Below are 18,927 nucleotides of genomic sequence, written 5' to 3' on the forward strand. Positions count from 1 at the left end.
AAAATGCAAAGTGTGTGCAATACCCTGTATTTAGGTCCTAAATAAAAACAAGGGCTGCCCATGTCAAAAAGTTTGCCCTGCATGACACAGTTCAAAAAGAAGGAAAGCACAAGACCTCCTGCCAAGTAACTTAACTAAACACCTAATTATCTGCTGTTCTATCTGTGCCTTTCAACACCTGAAAGAATCACAAGGTCTCAGTGAACTGTAGTAATCTGTGATTTACATCAGTCCATCTGTTCTTATAGTTACAGTTCAACCAGATTAAAGAAGGTAACACCGTCGTGCATTAACACACACCCAGGTACTTGAAACACCCAAGAATTCATACTGTGGCATACAGAGACCTTGATAAGTTAGTATTAAGCCTAGCAGCAACATTCATTTCTTTTTGTTTGTTTTACTAAGTCCAGTACATCATGTACTGGTAGGAAATCTTGAAAATCCTTGAAGCTGCAAACTCAGCAGGACTGAAGTGAAATAGGCTGCAAGGAGACAAAAATTAGCCACTGAAACTCAACACATTTTTTCCCAGCAATAGTATATTCTAAGGCACCTGTATTACTGATGCAGGGCAAAGTGGCCACTTAGTCTCTGTAGCTTGTTCAATCACTGGACACAAAGGATAACAAGACAGATCTATTTATATTGTTAAATCCAACTTTCTGAAGGAGAAAGCCCAGCTATCAATATCTTACCTCTTCTCAGTTAGGAAGAAAAAAGAAAAGCTTGCTTTTCTAGAAAGACCTACCCGTTCTTTTCTTCAGGCCAGGGGGAATTCTGAAAGAGCAATTTCTGAACTCACTTTCAACATACCTGCAAAAACATCTGGCTTGGCACTACCTGATTTATTATTCCCAGCACTCACAAACCTTTACACTGCATCAGCTGTCAGTGCCTTGCTCAGGATCACTACCAGGAGCGACTGCTTGCAAAGCCTCCCTGAAATCTCCACCTTTACACACAGCAAGAACTTTCCAATATATTTGGCGCTGTTTCCACAGTACGTTTCTAGAACAATCTGTTTCCACAAAACCACTGACCTTGCATTGGGATTTTCATCTTTTCAGTTGTCAGCTTAAAAGCTGCTGTCTGCACTGAGCAAGTGTTCATCAGTAATTTGATGCTAAATCTCCAGTTACCTCGTGAAGCTTTCCTTATTTGAGTGTTTCATTTCTTCTTAGCAGACAAACAGCAGAGGCCCAACACCACGTTCTCAGTGAAAATACTTACAACCCAAGGATCTGGCTCAAATTTTGTTTGACTTCATCCAGGTATGTGCTGGACAGCAGCCTAACCTTCAGTAAAGTTTAGAGGGAAATGTCAACTTGAGATAGTTACAGCTCAACACCATTTACTGCCTGAGAGTGCTCTGGTGAGGCATTTGCAACAGGGTTATTATTCCAGACAGATTTTTGCCCTGACAGAGCTCACAGCCAGCCTGTTCTGCAGTGCCCCAGCACCACATGGCAACAATTAGAACCTACAACACAAGCAGTCAAGATAAGGAAGCCACAACTTATTTCTTGCACTTTTAATATCACAAGAACAAGCTATGAAAACTTCTAATAATAATAAAAAAAGATAGAATATCAGGTAGGTGGTTTTTGGTTGGTTTTCTTTTTTTTTGTTTTTTTAAAATTAATCTTACAAGAGGTCTTAAACAATTTGAAAAACTTACAAAATATATTCAAGTGTGGAAAGTTATTTTACTGGTAAAACAGCATTTCTTTATAATGTGCTTTTCTCCAGTTAGAGTAAGGAAGTGTAGGCATATCAGAACCATCAGACCAAACTATTCAGACCATCAGAACAAATCCCTTTTCTCCATTCCAAGGAACAGCACAAGTATTTTAAATCAATTTAACTGTGGTATTCTAAAAGAACAAAGCAACATAAAACCAGTGACTGATAAAGACAATACAGGGAACATACACAAAAAATCTATCAAGTCTTCAGTTGCTGCAGTTTCGTATATGGAAGTGCTTGGCTCTTCAGCTGGCTTTGTTTCTGGTTGTACAAGAGTAACTTGGTATCAAACAAAAAAAATGGGAGCATGAACTCCAGTTTAGAGTTTGGAGCATTAACACACTCATTTTATAGATGCCCATTGTAAATTTTGGGTATTGCAGCAGAGTCAGCAACAGGGGACACTAAATCAGCTGGATGGTTTTGTACTGAATGAGATAAAAGAATTTTTGTGTTCTCTTCTGCTAATTTAAGCACAGAAGTTTTAGCAAGCAGCACAGAACTAGTATGAAAGAGATTTTTTGTTTGTGCCATTAGTTACTCAGTTGTAAAGCCACTGGTTGACTGTAATAGCTTCATTATCACTTAGTGTAATAGATAAAAATATTTTGCAAACCAGCATTTTCAGTTATAAAGAGCAAGAGCTAACTCTGGTAGTACTGAGTCACCCCAAGTGATCCTCACTGAAGATGATGGAAATAAGCAGGAGCAACTGGCACTTTTCCCCAGCCCAAAGCAATTGTGTTCCAAAAAATTTCTCTACAAAACCCCTGGGTATGCATACCAAGTCTCATTCCAGCCATAGATCTTACTAACTAAGAGTTTAAGCTGGATTTGTCCAGCTAGGCCAGTTAGTTACCTTCCTGAGTCACGTTCCAAGTAGTGGTAGGTTTTTTTTATTTGGTCAGTTTTTTTAATATTAACTGCAGGAGTCAGATTTAAAAGCAGCTTGCATTTGGATAGCATGAAAATAATAACTGAGAATAACATCTGGTTGAAACACTGCCTCAATATATTCTAAATCTCCCAGTCTGCCTAGAAAAAGCTTAAAAATTACTATACAAATTCAAACTTGGATAAAAATATCCAAAAAGTATTTATTCACATGACAATCTTATCAGGTACTGATATAAGTGTGTGTTCTGGTGACCGCCTTCAAAGTCCAACAAGCCAATGCTACAGTTGCACCCATTACTACATTTTAAAAGGCAAAACCTGTTTTGTGTTTGCAAAGCAGATCTGTAACACCACTTACACAATCAAGAGCAAATTAAACAGCCAGTAGAGTACACCACACCAGTGTCACAGTTCAACAATGCTGTACCAGTTACAGGCATGTTTAGGGTTATGTTGTCTTTTCAAACTCGTATAGGAAATACAAATATATGAACATTGCGTATTCTCTTAAGAACAAACAGTAATTAAATAGAGTGATCCTTTCTTCACTACATACAGAAATAACAACGTATTTACAATATTTACAGTTTTCAAAAATTCTGTTCCTGCACTGGTCTGCAGGAATTCAAATTCTTCAGCCTGAAAAATAGGTACACAATACTTCTGACCATAGACAGCCTCTGAATAGACACAAATTACTAATTCTACCTTACTGGTGTAAAGACTAGAGGGCCTGAAAAGGAAATACAGCCGCCCATTTCACCTAAACACTGCGTTATTTGTGGGATTATATCGCAAACTACAGATGCTTTAGGATGTTTTACACATGTCAGATATTGCTCATTTTCACAGTTTTCTCCATTTAAGCCATAGAACCAGTGAGCTGCAGCTGTAACTGCTTTCAGACTGCTGTTGTCATTGTCACATGGGTTATGATGGGAGTTACAAGCTCCCCTCCTGTATTTTTAGTTACAAGCAAGTGCTCACAGATACAGCTACATTTTGGGGTTTGTTTGTTTGTTTTTTACTCAGCTTAAAACAGAAACAGACCAATTTGAAACAAATCTGCTGATATCCAGATTTACTCTTAAGTTCCCAAGTTAAGACAGACACTCTTAACCTGCAGTCTTGAAAACTATTTTAAAGCAGCTGAAAGCTTTAAACTGCAAATTCAAAGCAAGACACACAAAACGCCCCAGAATCAATAATTAAAGGCCATGTTTACAAAGAACATGAAAAATACAGTAAAAACCTGCATGAGAGGAAGATAGTGTTTGTGGTGCAGAGCTGCTGTTCTTGAAAATAATTCAAGCACCTGTTCTGAATAACAGTACTGAAGAGAAAAATTGAAGGCTTCACAGTAATACACACTTTCAGTGCCACTTTGTAACTACAATGGTTCTTGAAAAGACAAAAAGGATTCAAAAGTTGCAGACTTAACATAGGAAAAATAGTCCAAACCTCATAGCAACAGAATGAACAGTTAAAGCAAACAGAAATCATGTTACCAACCTATTTCTAGGTCACTGTAAGACTTCAAAAGAAAAATATTCAGTTTGAAGTCCTTTACATGCATGTGGCAAGTTGTTGGCACAGGAGCTCCGAATCATTCAGCATGCCCTACATGTGAATCCATGTAAATTAACCATGACCAAAGTCTGGGAAGCTCAGACCAGAAGGAAACCTGATGAGATTATTTAGTTCTATCACATCAGAGAAGGTAACATTACCTTTCCAATGGATTGAGAGATTTGCTCCTTTCTCAAACAGTAGAAACCACTGCAATCCTTCCCAGCCTCTTACAACCAGGAGTAGGTAGCTTTCGGAATTCCATCCACATGCCACAAGCATCTTCTTCAAAAAAGAGAAGATGCTACTGTAAAAACAGGTCTTTTCAAGTTGAAAAAAAACTACATTTGGTCAGAATTGTATATGAATAGAATTTTGTACTTAAATAGCAGAGTTTGAGCATTCAGCAGCGGCAGCACAGCTGCATGTAAGGCATTTGAGGAATGATTCGAGTACAGCTCACTGCCTTCAGCACTTCACTAAATTCAACTAACACAAGCAACCTCTCACATTTTAAGATTATTACTAAAGCCGTGGTCACTGGAACCAACCCCGAAGGATCTGCGGACCTTCCATAACAACAGATGCAACACAAAGAGCGCGTGTGTTCCCTGGGGAGAACAGCTGCCTGCACAGTGGACTCCTTCGTGCCAAATGAGAGAGGTCACTGCCCTGGCAGTCCCTGCTAACTGGCCCAGTCCTGGAAGCGGAAGCAATCCCCGGCGATCTTCCACACGGTGTTGGTCGGGGTGGCCTGTGCTGTCAGCAAGAAGTTCTGATTGAAGTAGCGCTGCTTATCGCCATCAAATTTGACAGTCCCACTTGTCACCACGAGCACTGTTGTCTGGCCTTGAGTAGCTTGTTCTTCACAAGGAGGTATAAAATGATGAAGAAAACAACTCAAACAAAGACTAGCAGGTAAAGGAGCAGGAAATGCACAGAGAGGCTTCGTTCAATGTGGCTGTACCAGCGCCAGGGTAACACCAGCTGGTTCCACAGCGGGGCAGAACAGCTTTGGTGCCGCGTTTCTACACAGACAACGGTGGGTTCGCTCAACACGGCTCTGCAATGGCTTTGCCATTTTCACCTCCTGCTGTTCACTTAGAGCACTATGACAAACACCTCCATTTTTGCTCAGAATAACCTCTCATTACTTGAGATATACACACATATAGGTATTTAGCAAGTTGCATAGACTTTTCCCCCCTGTTATTAGACATTATATCTTTTCCACAGCAGAGCAAAGCAAGTGTGCTTGACCACAGGCTTTTTCCTTACTTTTATTCCCAAAATGTCCATTAGAAGCAATTTATTAACTTCTCAGTTATGTAAGCCTTTCTTTAGCAGTTGTTAATCAGAAATCTAAAGAACTTAACATCTATTCTAGATGTAAAGAAATCAAAGTACACATAGGTTAATAAAGATTTGTTCCACGTTATACTGCAGATCAGGACCAGAGGCCACCATAGAGGTCTCTCAAGGACAACATAACCTGATAAGTCAAGACTTTTTCCATACATGAAAACACATAATTTCTGAATATGATCTTAACAAAAAAGTCCTTAAAATATTTTCCCAGACATGAGAAAAAGTGTAGAGTTGCTGCATCTTTTGATTTGTGCTTTATTTATGCACAACTTGACGTTTCAACCCTTGGTATTTTCTCTAAGTTTATTCCAAAGGAAATATTAAGCCCTATTATAATTTCATTTCACTTTTAATAGTTAAAAAGCCCTGAAAAATAGATAAATTATAACACAACCTTACCGTGAACAGGCTGGCAGTCCAACACATTAACCTGGAACTCACTTGATGGCAACATTTCAAAAAATTTATTTAGTTCTTCTTGCCCAGACACTGCATTCCCATTCCAAACTAACGTGGCTTTGTCCAAATACAGTCTGGTTAAAGCCTGAATGATTATGAAAATAGACATTTAGGAAAAATATGTAAACATACAGTGGACAACATACAAAACCTGCCCCCCTGTACTGATCAAACCCTGCTCCTGTAAGACACAGGTGCACACAAAGTGAACTGGGGCCATGAAGAAGTGTAAGGCACTTCCCTTTTTACAGCAGGGCTGCACAGGAACATAAAACCCTCTGCAGGGCAGCCTGAGGCACAGAGGACTCAGCCTGGCCAACACAACACATGGTAACCCACGTGCAGGTGCTTCCTGTGTAATGCCAGTTAGAAAAGGAATAAAAAGCACACAAGACAATTTAAACTATTGTCAAAAATCTACATACCCTTCTCCTCTTATCCATTGTCTCATAATAAATATTGACAAACTCATCTGCAGCTCTACAAGCTTGATCCACATAGGTTTTGAAATCCTGCAGGGAAGAAATCAGATCAAATTATTAAAGTTACACAACCCAATCATGTATGCAATTTCTACTGCAAGTTGCTTTGATTGGTCTTTTCCATCCTCACCGAAAATGGTATCAAATAATGTTGAAATTTATTCTAAACTCCTTTTCTACTTGCAGCAAGTGCCAGCTTTTAGCCAGGTGACAGTTTTAGAATTAATTTTGAATGCTGATATATTTCTTGTATTTAAATTACAAATATTTACATTGGAAAACAGGCTACAGCTGGCTACAGGTGCTGTGGACACGAAAGAATTCAGGGAAAATAGTTGTTGCTGTGATGGCTGTTCTGGAATAAAGTTAAGGAACAAGATTTATTCAATATATTTCTGAGAATTAGCATGAACCCCATCACACTGCCAGCCTAGTCTCATTTTTTAAAACACCTTTATATACAAATACAAAATATAATGAGAGAGAACACCAACATGCTGGATGTATCTGTTCCAGTACCACTCAGTGCTGTATCCACAGGTCAAAACCAAACATTTCTCACACCTCATCACTTCCCTTACATTTCTCTACTTTTATTCAACCCCAGGCCACAGCCTGTGCTGTCCCATCCCTGCACTGTGATCTCACTGGGTTATCTGCTCAGTTTTTCAGCTGCTTGGCCCTTGATCTCTTACAGACCCTGAACTGGGACACTCTGGAAAACAGATTCTGAATTTCCTGTCCGTACTGGACAGGTTCTGTTATGATAACTGCACTTGGTTCTGTTGTGATAACTTGTTTTAGATGCTATTATTTATCATTATTCTACTTCAGCACTGTGTTCTCACTACCTGCAACTCAATCAGTGCTGCACAACTGAACTACTTACATTTTCCTGGAAGTCTTTACTGAATAGACACCAAAACTACTGAATTCCTCCAGTATCACCACAGCAAACACACCTCTATTCAGAGAAAGCTCTACACTGCAAAATAACCACCAGGCTAGCAAATAATCCCTGTTTAGTCAGCAAAGTCAAACACTCTCATGTTACTATGCTCTATTTTTTCTCTCCCTCTGTAGGGAAATGAGCCTGCTCTTCACCTTCTCCAGCAATTCCTAAACCCACAGGCTAATTCCAAACACATGTGACAAAGTAGTGTCAGAGATGCTGTATCCCAGAAAATGCCCAGAGAAACTCCCTGGCACTGGAGACAAGGAGTGTCAAAGCTGGCCCTGAGAACAGGGACTGCAGCTCTGCCTGTGGTGTCAGAGCAGGTGCTGTGTCCCCTCAGCTGGGATGACACTGCACTGACCCTCCCCAGTCAGCACTAACCATTCCCATTTAGCTCCAAATAGATGGAATGGGCGTGAGGGAGGGCACTGTAGAAACACCAGGAGACTGCAATGAGCTGTTGGGGTACCTGGAACAGGAGTCAAATAGGAAATGAGCTCTGATGGCTTTGATGCCCCACACAAGTTTTTACAGTCGTAGCCCAGCACTCATTTTTAAATTCTGAAAACAGTTTGGGCTGGAATAAAATTCTGGAGGCCATCTGGACCTAAACCCTTCCCAAAGCAGAGCTGACTCCAAGGGTTGATCCCCTTCCCAGGCTGTATCTGACTGCCCAGTGTCAGACTGTCCCCTGCCGCCTTCGGACACTTCCGAGGGTGGCGATGTCACAGTTTCCTCGGGCTCCTGTTCCAACGCCCAACCACCTCACTCAGCAACCTTCCTTCCCAGCAGTTAAGAGGAAAGCCATAACTGGGAAAAAAACAACCAACCCAAAACAACCCTCTCGAATACTCTGGCGACAACTCCAAGCAGTTTCCCAACCTAGCCGGGCCCCGCCGACGTCTCCCCGAGCCCCTCCCTGCCCTCAGGCCGCTGTGGAGGACCCCACGCTGCTCTGGGGACCCTGGGCAGGGCGGGGTGGCCCCTGCCCGCCCCCCGCGCTGAGGCGCCGCCGCCCCTCACGGGGCCGGGACACGTCCAGCGGCCTCCCCGAGCTCCCACGCCCGCCCTCCGAGCCGCAGCCCCCTCCCGGGGCGGACAGCGGCGCTCCCCCCACCCCGCGCGGCGGATCCCGGCGGTTCCCGGCCGTTCCCGGCGGGCCCGGCCCGGCCCGGACTCACCACGGACGCGGCCATGGGGCGGCGAGGCGGGAGGGCGCCGGAAGTGCACACGGGACGGTTCCGCCGCGCCGCGGTGCCCCCGCGAGCGTTCCGCCCGCAAACCCGCTCCGGCCGCCAGCGGGGATTCCATTCCATGATCAATAATGCCAACCTTCAAAATCATTAGTTGCTGGAAATCCCCCCAGACAGATGATACTAAAAAAAAAAAAAAAAAAAATTAAAGTTGTAATCACAATTAAACAGGATGATGTATTTCTCCATTTGCATGGAGATAGGAAGTAATTCCTATAGAAGTGACTGATTTAGAACTTCAGTCAAAGGCACTCGAAATATCATAACTAATGATAAGTAACGATGTACCAGGATTTCAGAAATGCATTCAGCCATCTGGGTTAGGACAGATGTTGTTTTCGTCAGTTGATTGATTAAAATCAATTAAAATGGATAACAAAGTGCTGGATGATTTCAGAATCGCTGACAAAATTACGGATTTTTATTGTGAATTATTTGATACTGGGCAAACCACGGAATGAAAATGGAATTCAATCTCCAACAGGATGGAAAGAGTTCACATTTTCCCACAGAACCCTCACATGACAATTATGCACACTTACATTAGTACCTATGCAAATATGAAGACAGACTACACATTGCCAGGCTGCCTTTCCAATGAACCTTCTGTGTCACAGAAAACTCTGATATTTCTGTAATGACTTCAGTTACAGACTAAAATAAGATCTATGGGTCCTGATCTCCCTTGATAAAATGAATAGCCCTTAGTTTTGCAAATACAGTCTTGCTGGACTTGGATTAATGAGTTTGTAATTTTCAGGGGTTTATAATTTATTCCCCTCTAAGGTTACATAATTAACACTGACAGATTTCCAGTTGAACATCCTCTATTAAAAGAACCCAACAAACTACAATGCTTTTTAATTTCTTGATTGAGAATATAAGTAACATTACTGGAACCATAACACACTTGAACTCTGCAGCTCCAAAATCTCACTGCAGTGCTGTACACAACACTGAAGGGCAAGTCCAGGAGGCAGCAGAAGGCAAATATTCCAAATTTCCATAGCCATTCTACTGAATAGAGACCAAAGAAATGATCCATGGGCTATATCAGTGAATGAAGTCAAACTGGTAGGTTCACTCTCTCATTATGAGGCTTATCAGCCTTCATGGATCACATGGTGCCAACAGCATCACTGTTCCCAATGTCCCACTGAGAGCTCAGAGATTTAGCAGATATGCTGACATTTGCCAGAAGAATTCCCTCAAGGAAGCGATTCACACGACCCTTCAGCTCTCAAGCTGCTAAAGCAGCATCTGTGAAGGCTCTCATGCAGTCATATGGGTCATGTGGACTGTCCTCTGTGACCACGAACCTTTATGAATCGTGAATGGTTCTTGTGAAAGACAATACTCTCAACTGCTGTTACCAAAGAGTGCAGTGATGCTGCCCAGATGGAGAGAAGTTTAAGGAACTGTCTCCTAAAATGAGGGAAGCAACTAGCACTGGCCAAATCCAGACAGATTCTGATTAATGAGGTGCCTATGAAACTGGATCATGACTCAGTGTTTGAGGGTTTTGCCTGAGCAAGGGCTGAGTGGGAACTCGACGATTTGATCTGATGATTTTAGTGGGAACTGGGAGTTAAGTCTCAGGTGCTCAGCACATTGGCACTTTGACCTATAGGCTGGGTACAAAAATAATGCTAAAGCTGGAATTGGGATTTACTAAACTACACTGGGCTTAAGAAAGCCTTGTTTGGACAGTTCCCAACACAAAAGGCATATGTCTCTGGGTAGACCCAGGCAGAAACTGTGCTTGTTACAGTCCCATGGGGACTCTGGACTATGCACCACTCTACCTCAAATTTCTATCATACCAGAACTGCAGGAATGTAATGACTCTTATCCTGATAAATACCTCTATTGTTTTTTAAAGAAAAACAGGACTTGCTATATATTGAAGTGGTAACTGTATCCACTGGGATACGATGAGATCAAGTACAAATAACTGCTCCATTTTACTCCATGTCAAAGCAGTCCCAAGTGGGGATAAGTTTCCAGAACAGGTCAGTTCAAAGTGTCACCAAAGTTGCTAGTTAAAGAAATTTTAAAATCCTCTTCATTTCATTAGTTAATGAAGCAGTAATTCAGCTCAGATTTGTGAAAATCTAGCCATACACAAGCTAAACATATGGCCAGATAAACATATTTGTGGGGTTTTTCCTCCAATATCTTTTCCCCTTCAAAAAAGAGACACTTTTGAGAATAGTAAAATTTAGTTTGAAGTCAATTTAATGAATATCTTTGGATCAGCTATAGATGGAGCACTAACCACTGCACATTATAGATTTAATAGAACCACTGTGCAGAGTTCACTCATGAGAAGGCCTGAAGGGCTGGAATTATGGTTTATGTGCTCTCTGAAATTGTTAGCTCAGGTCAGCTTGTAGCATATTCTGAGCTCAGTTTACACTTGGCTTAGACCTCAGTGCTGGGCACTGGTAGGTTGCCCACAACAATTAACTGGTTAGTGGGATGACTTAACAACAATCAAATGCTAAGTAATATTTCTCCAGGCCAAACGTACCTGTGACCATTTAAGAAATCATTTTCCAGTAAAGAACCATTTACTTCCAGCTGGAAATAAAGAGTTTTGTCACTTGTTTTTCTTTATAAATGGAAGAATTAGGAAAATCCTGTACGATTATTGAGTACATGCTTTCAGATGTTTTATTTCTGAATACTGCAAAATATTGAGCACTGTCTGATCATCTGACCTGTGGTTCTGTACTCAGCTGATCTGGCACAGCAGCTCTGCAGCAGGGACAGCAGTGTATTGTACCTCTCTTTTCGACTTTCCCTGCTCTCTGAATTATTACAATGGTACCAAATATTCCCTAAAATATCAGTAATCCAGTAGTCAACTCTTTAAAAATGGCAAAACTCCCACTAACTTTAATGCAAACAAGATCTGGCCTTTGCTTTGTTTGTTGAGTCTGAATAGGGAATAAACAAAGCTTCTTCAAAATGTACCTTTAACCAGTACCTCAGTTCCAAAGTCCCAGTGCTCAAGCTCCAGTTTTAGCAAATATCTTGGCTAAATGTCAAACAATTCCATCAGCTCTTTGAAGGCAAATATTAGACAGAGACTGCATCTGAAATAATTTCCACAAACACCATTCAATTAACCTACTTGGCTAAAAGGTGATGCAAAAATCAATATTTTGTAACAGAGGCATGTGTTTCAGGGGAAACTAATCAATAGGTATCAGAACAATTTCAAATTACAAACAAATATAGACAAAGTTAAAATATCAAGCAGTTTAGGTACCCAATGCATTGCAACTCAAAACAGCTCTATTATTTTAGGCAGGGTATTCCTGCTGTTACAATTTCAACATGTCATTGCTTTTATTGAATTATTTTCCTTAAATAAAAATAAAAATAATTACTGTAATTTTGGGAAAACTCGCAAAAGAGATGTGAGCTTCCCTGTTGGTCCTTCATCAGCTGGAACTGTGCATTAGATTTCCTCTGAGACAGCTGTTGGAATAGACCTCAATATTTGGAATTTTTCTGTTTGTTTTTCATGAGCCGTTTTTATCCCCCTATTCCTTCTAACTTTGTACATACATATGAGATGAAAACAAGAGGAGACCCATCTCAGAACCCAGATGATAAATTTTTAGCATCAGAGGGTGTGTGATTTTATACCTACAGTAAGAAAAGTTTCTCATTCACAAACCTTTTAACAGGAAGGGCTGTCAGGGAAGGAAGAGCTGTACAAAATGAGCTGATTCTCAATTGTTTTGAGGGTGCTGTGAAGGCAACCCCCTCTCTGTGCTTCCTTTGAAGGCAGTGCAGACATGGAACAGCCGTGGAGATCCTGGAACTCAGATGTCCCAAAAGGTTGCCCCTGGTGACAAAACAGTAAGTCTGCCATCTTTGCTAGTGAAGACTTGCAGGGAGGGCACCATCTACTATTCTTTTTCCCAAGTATTCTAAGATCTGAATTAGACCAAAAGAAAAATGTAAGATCTGATTGTGAATGTGCCCATTCCTCCAATAATTTTAAGGAATATCTGCTAAAACAGCAATGAGAAGAAAGGCTGAAGAGCAAGTCCAGGCACAAGCTTCCTTTTTCACCTTTACTCTTTCATAGGTTCTATATATTTATGAAGACCCAAAGCTAGATCATTGTCTAACCTCTTCTGTAACAGCCTAATCTATTTTTCTTTGAGAAGTTACAGCCTTTGGAATGAATCACACAGGAATCTTGCAACATTTGTACTGCATTTACCAAATACTCAGTAGGATGAACTCCCATTCCCACTGCAGTTATTAATAACAAACTCTGCATTGCTGCAGTGTAAATACTGATTCACCAAAGAACACTAAATCTGATTATTAACTCCCATGATTGCACTAGTCTGCAAAGAGAAATATATTTAAAAAACATAGTAGTAAGTAGGGGGGGGAACACAAGCTGTGAGTGATTTACAAGAACCTTTACGATTTTATCACCAAACAGATAAGAAAGGTAAACAGTCAGAAAAAAAACAAGCCCTAAGACATTACATCAAAGTGAGAAAAGGGATTATCATCTTTAAAAAATCATTATCCATGTTGCTATTCTCTAGATATGAATATTCTCTTCAGAAAGAGGAAGACCATATCAATGGAGTCAGAAACACGAGAGATTTCCTAGATGACCTTTGGATTTATATTTCAAGATTATTTTGTAAGGACACTGAGAGATATTCTTTCCTTTTTGGGCACTAAAATAGATCAGATAATAGCAGGATTCAGGGCACACTTTTAAACCCAGTCAAATCTTATTCAGGGACCTGGCTGGCATTTACTATCACTCCAGGTTCAGTTTCCAGAAAGGAGGCAATTTCCTCTATAAAGGTTCAGCCATTGTTGCACCTGGCACAGTGTCCCAATGGGAAAATGAAGATACAGATAAGCTATCTACAGGTAAAATATTCTCTCTGCTTCTGCACAATGTCAGTATATCTAAAAGACAAAGTACAAGAAAAGTGAGCATCTCCTGTAATTGTGATTTTAAAAATCAAGGTGAATATGCTCATAGAATTATATTAGGCTGTGTCTCTAAATTCTTATCAAGATTCATTATAAATCGTCTCCCTTTTATTTACATTTCAACACATTAATACACCACTGTGCAAGAAATCGTTTCTTAGGGATTGAGAGCAGAGCATCCAAGAAACTGGCTTAAATGCCATGAAGGCAGCCAGGAACAAACCAATGTGCCAATGCTCTGCTGGTTTATTCCAGAGCAATGCACCTGGACCCACCAGCTGTCATACATATTCCATCTGGAGCAACAGCTGTTTGCTCAATAGTTGTCATACTGTCTGACACAAACAATTGCTTGTTAAATTTGTCATCAGGCATTCTCTCTGGGGTTTGAAATACTGGAAAATGTCACATTTTGATCCTGTCTCTATGTCTGGAGCATTTTTTCCTATATAGTGTGCAGGGTTTCAGTGCAACTCTGTGCAACTCTAGTCAGAGTTACAGGGCCTGTAGCATCTCCAAAAAGGTCAAGTTCAAGGTAGTTCACTGTGAGCTAAGGATGCTTAAGTAAGGGAAAGTGGAAAGTAATGTTTGATAGATCAAACCATGTGGCAGAGATGATGGAAGGATCTGGTCAAATCGCCAGGCTAAGAACATGAGACTAACAAATTCATTTTATATAAACTTTGGGGGAGAAGGGAGAGGGAAACTCCAGATCATGGAAATTATGGAAGATGTTACAACAGTCAGGGCTGGGGAGTGACCTTACAGTCATAGCTGTGGGGAAAGAACAAGTATGTTTATTAGACATGTTATTAGGGAATGTTTTGCATGAAGAAGTGGAATTTGAATACTCAATGAATGAAGCAGCACATTATTACAGGGTTGAGCAAACCAGGAGGACTGTGGTGAAGAAGATATTCAACAGGAAATGAGGCAACATTATGTGATAGGCAAGCACTTAGAAATGGAGAGGTAGACCTGAAACACTTCCTAACACAGGCAAGCTTTGAAGCTGAGAGTTGATTAAATCACCACACAAATATGTGTAACAAGAAAATGTGGAAATTGAAGACGGTCATATAATATCTCTGAAGAACTGAGAGAACACAAGTGTACCCATCTAAATAGATGCTTTATGAACTGTAGGAGATAAGCACCCGGAGTGAAGGTAATGAAAAAAGTAGATCAAATTGCATCCTGAAAAAATTGGTTTGAAAGTATATTCCAGTGGATAATAATAGAGCCAGTAAAGCACATAATGGATGGGAAACCTAGTTAGTAGAGACAGAACCTGCCAAACAATTATCCACCTAATTTCTTCTTTGTAAGTACTGTTTGTGGCACAGAAGAATATGGCATGAATGAAAATACTCAGCATGTTATCTTAAACTGCTCACAACATACAGCAAATCAACAGACAAGAAAACTCTCTTCAAAAAACCTTCCCACTGAGAGAACTTTTAGAATTGTGCATTTTATGAAGCTCTACACAAACAGGTCCCTGCAAATGACCTGCTTTCCTCCAGGGCTTGCTGATGCCTCATAACAGATTTTCTTCCTTTTTTGGACAGAACTGAATAATAATGAATACCATATAGACATTTGTTTAAATTATCCTTTTTGGATCAACAATGTGGATTTATCATAGTAAGTCACCCAAAATGTTATTCCTCAAAAAATGGGATTTGATTAACCATCAAGGATTTTTAAAGGGCAATCCGTGGTGTAAAGAAACACAGTCAAAAATAAACAGCAGATAACGTATGTCTCCATCATTCAAGTAAAGAAGGATAAGCCTTTTACTGAACTTACTGATGCTGATCTTTAAATTCATTGAATATAAAAAAGACAGAGTCATGGAAAGAAAAAGACACATTTTCTATGAGAAGTGAGAAAGTTGGGGTCGTTCAGCCTGGAGAGACAAAGGCTCTGGGGAGACCTTATTTTGATAATGGAAAGAAAGATGGGGATAGACTTTTTAGCAGGGCCTGTTGTGGTTGGACAAGGGGTTTTAACGGTTTTAAACTAAAAGAGGGTATGTTTAGATTAGAAATTTGGAACTGTGAGGGTGGTGAGGCCCTGGCACAGGTGTGGCTGCCCCAGCCCTGGAAGTGCTCAAGGCCAGGCTGTATGGGGCTTCAGCAACGTGGTCTAGTGGAAGGTGTCCCTGCCCATGGCAGGGGGTTGGGACGAGATGGGCTTTAAGGCCGCTCCCGACCCAAACCATCCCGTGATCCAATGGCGGAGTTTCCCCGAGGGCCCGTTCCGCTCCTCACCGACGCGTGTCGCCGTCGCGCCGCTCCCCACAGCGGTGCCGGCGTGTGAGGGCTCGGCCCGTGGCTGGGCAAGCGGCGGGGCACGGCCAGAGCAAAGTCTAAAGGACAGCGTTTGGCGTAATCTGTTTACTTTCCACCAGACTTTGCTTTCCGAGAGTAAGGAACGAAAAGCTGGAAGACGTATTTGTCAGCGCTCCCGAGCGCAGCCACACAGCCGTGCACGGGACTGTGGCGCTGAGCTCTCTGGGCGTTCCCGCTCAGGGCACTGATCACACCAGCCCCTGCACTGCAGGTGTCCGGATTGCTTGTCCCAGAACTGCCAGAACTCAGAGCACTTTTATTCACCTTAGATGAGGACCAGACTGGGATCGGGACACTGGTCCTTAAAAGCCTAAAGCACTGCGACAAAACTTTATAGATAAAGTTGTTCTTACAAACTCCTTTTACCACTGGCAGCTGCCAGCTGAACCAAGTCCTCAGGCTTCCCCACACCAACTGCAAAATCAGTAACAGTAATTAACAGTAAGATAAATAATTTCATTCCAAACACAGCACTCTATAAACGGGAGAGCAAAAGAATCAGCAACCTCATGGAGTCCAGCTGGAATTGATGAAATCATGTTGAGAACCTGCAAAAAATCAAAGAGATTCCTCTGGAAGAAGAGGTGATTCTTGTGTTTGTAGTGAAGATTCCTGCTTGTTATTCAAACCGTCCTAGGGATAGAGCAACAGGAGAGGGAATAAGAATTTTAATGTATTTAAGATCTGACAAAATTGTAGAATATTTTTGGAATTCAGTGGATTGCAGAAAATGTTAGATATTTTCAAGGACATGATAAGGGAATGTTCTGGAATATCAAAATGTTTTCTTAAGCAACCTAAAAGAGGCTATGCACATCCCACACAGAGCTACAGCTTTTTAGTATATTAGGTCTCGGTCTAACATTCTAGCCATGAAAACAAAAGTAAATTAGTATTACTGAAGTTTGGAAATCACATTGTAATAAAGGATCTTTGAACACAGTTCCTTTGAGTGTCTCACAAATACAACTAAAGCAAAGGTATAGGAAAATATTGGAAAAGTGAATTATTTTTATATTCACAGATATTTGAAATAAGATGATGTGGCACATAGGTACAGAACAACAATAAATACTTACAAGTTCTCTTTCAATTTCAAGCAGAAAGACAAGAAGGTAAAATGACAGTGATGGAACACACCTTAGCACAGTCAACTGCCAAAAAACCCCAAAATACACTTAAATTCATAATGATGACAATAATTTAAAATGGGCTCTGGAGTAAGCAATAGCCTGATAGATTAATAGAGAAAGGGAATTTTGTTGTTATTTACACTAGATGTCCCAGACACTGAAGACTGCTGAGAACCAAGGGAATTTTGTCACTGATCTGTAAAGGTTTCTGTGCACACTGAGTACAAACTTTGACTTCTGCTCTCACAGAGAGTTCTGCAGAGAGCACATCACTTCCTTGCAGCTTCACTCGGGTTACAGTGCTGGTCCTTTGCCAGAAGGAATCACAGAACCACTGAGCACCGAGAGCAGCACTCACTGGTGTATTCAGCAACGTTCTGGATCCAACCCAGACTGCCAGGATCGGTGTCAGTTGCTCTCTGGTTGGTCTCATTTGAGAAAGGAGACAGAAATATGCACAAGGGACCTGTTCTAATTTTTATTTTTAGGCAGATCTTCACGACCTTGAACAACTATCAAGAAAAAGAAGCCAGTGCTGTAAACAAACTCTGAACTAGAAATTCTAAGGCAATTAAAATTGAGACAGTAGGGTCAGGAGACTGCAAAAGGTCTGTGAAGTAAAAGGCATGAGGCTTCCTCAATTCCATTTCTGTGCTGCCAGAGTATGTCTCCTGTATCCATCCACCTGCCTCCTGCTGTGAAAAACCTTAGCATCACTTGCTTTACAAGTCCATCTGACTTTCAAGACCATACATATCCATATCAGGAACAGTACAGAATCTTAAAACAGGCACAGGGAATTATAACTTCACTTACATCCCAGTGAAGACTTGAACTATAATGTTGGCAATTCCTGTTGGGAGGGCTCCGGGCACTTCCTTCCAGCAAGCACTACAGTTGTGGGGTTTTATAATACAATCTTGCAGATTTGCTAAATATGTGTTCATGTTACCCCAACTCTTGTTAGATAAACAAATTAAATCCATATGTAAAATGAAACAGTTGGAAAACAACTAAAATGTTATCTATGAAATGCTGATTTGGTACTGTCTATCCTGCAGAATGCCCTCCTGAGCAATAGTTGAAGGGTAAAGGGAACTCTGAAAGAGGAATTATATCAAAAAGTGAAATTAGTTAGGGATTCTTCCTTTCATCACCATGAATCCAGTCAGGTATTGCTGACACTGGAGAAATAATTATATGCTTAGTGGAGAGTGTTCTGTGTTTTTCATTCTTCCTATTCTCCCTGGTTTGGAAAAATAATCATTGAAACAAAGTCTAGACCTAGAAATATAGATTTCCATTGATTTATAGTCTAGAAAAGAGAGAGGAAATAAAAAGCAGAAAACAGACAAATAAAGGTTGAAATGTTGTAAGTGTTAAATCCAGCATATACTAACATATTTTCTTAACCTTTTTAATTTGGTTAAACTGATTCTAAAATAATTTCAATTTGCTGTGTAAACCTGTTTATAGCAGCAAAACAATTCCAAAGATTCTTCATTCTTCTTCAACATTCTTCAGAGTGGTTGTTACATCAATTATGAGGAGATAGTCTGAGAATAACAGTACTGCACAACCTCTGGGCATTGTGTTTCCCAAGCTCATAGTTAATTACTCAGATTTTTGTCTCATGTTTTTACAGATCTAATGTATCTGAGTAAATCTGGCTAAACATTCCACGGACTAAACTTCTACATATCATCTAGATAA

At 40.7% G+C, this 18,927-nt stretch overlaps 1 protein-coding gene across 5 annotated transcripts in view; it reads right to left on the reverse strand.

The window, feature by feature from the left end:
• Window positions 1–2,826: 2,826 nt before the first annotated feature.
• NXT2 (nuclear transport factor 2 like export factor 2) overlaps window positions 2,827–18,927 on the reverse strand; it is a 54,470-nt gene continuing 38,369 nt past the window's right edge. Inside the window, exons 1-5 of one of the 5 annotated variants that reach the window (XM_064669809.1) lie at window positions 12,424–12,567; window positions 8,661–8,855; window positions 6,468–6,554; window positions 5,983–6,127; window positions 2,827–5,079 (exon numbers count right to left, since the gene is read on the reverse strand). In XM_064669809.1, the coding sequence (XP_064525879.1) occupies window positions 4,901–5,079; window positions 5,983–6,127; window positions 6,468–6,554; window positions 8,661–8,795 (546 nt within the window). In that variant the 5' untranslated portion in view covers window positions 8,796–8,855; window positions 12,424–12,567 and the 3' untranslated portion in view covers window positions 2,827–4,900. Of the gene's footprint in view, window positions 5,080–5,982; window positions 6,128–6,467; window positions 6,555–7,413; window positions 7,433–7,860; window positions 7,958–8,309; window positions 8,329–8,660; window positions 8,856–12,423; window positions 12,568–18,927 lie in introns of those variants that run through there. The other 4 variants (XM_064669808.1, XM_064669813.1, XM_064669810.1 and 1 more) reach the window with 4 other exon arrangements.

This window comes from Pseudopipra pipra, chromosome 13, assembly GCF_036250125.1.
Source record: "Pseudopipra pipra isolate bDixPip1 chromosome 13, bDixPip1.hap1, whole genome shotgun sequence".
NCBI lineage: Eukaryota > Metazoa > Chordata > Aves > Passeriformes > Pipridae > Pseudopipra > Pseudopipra pipra.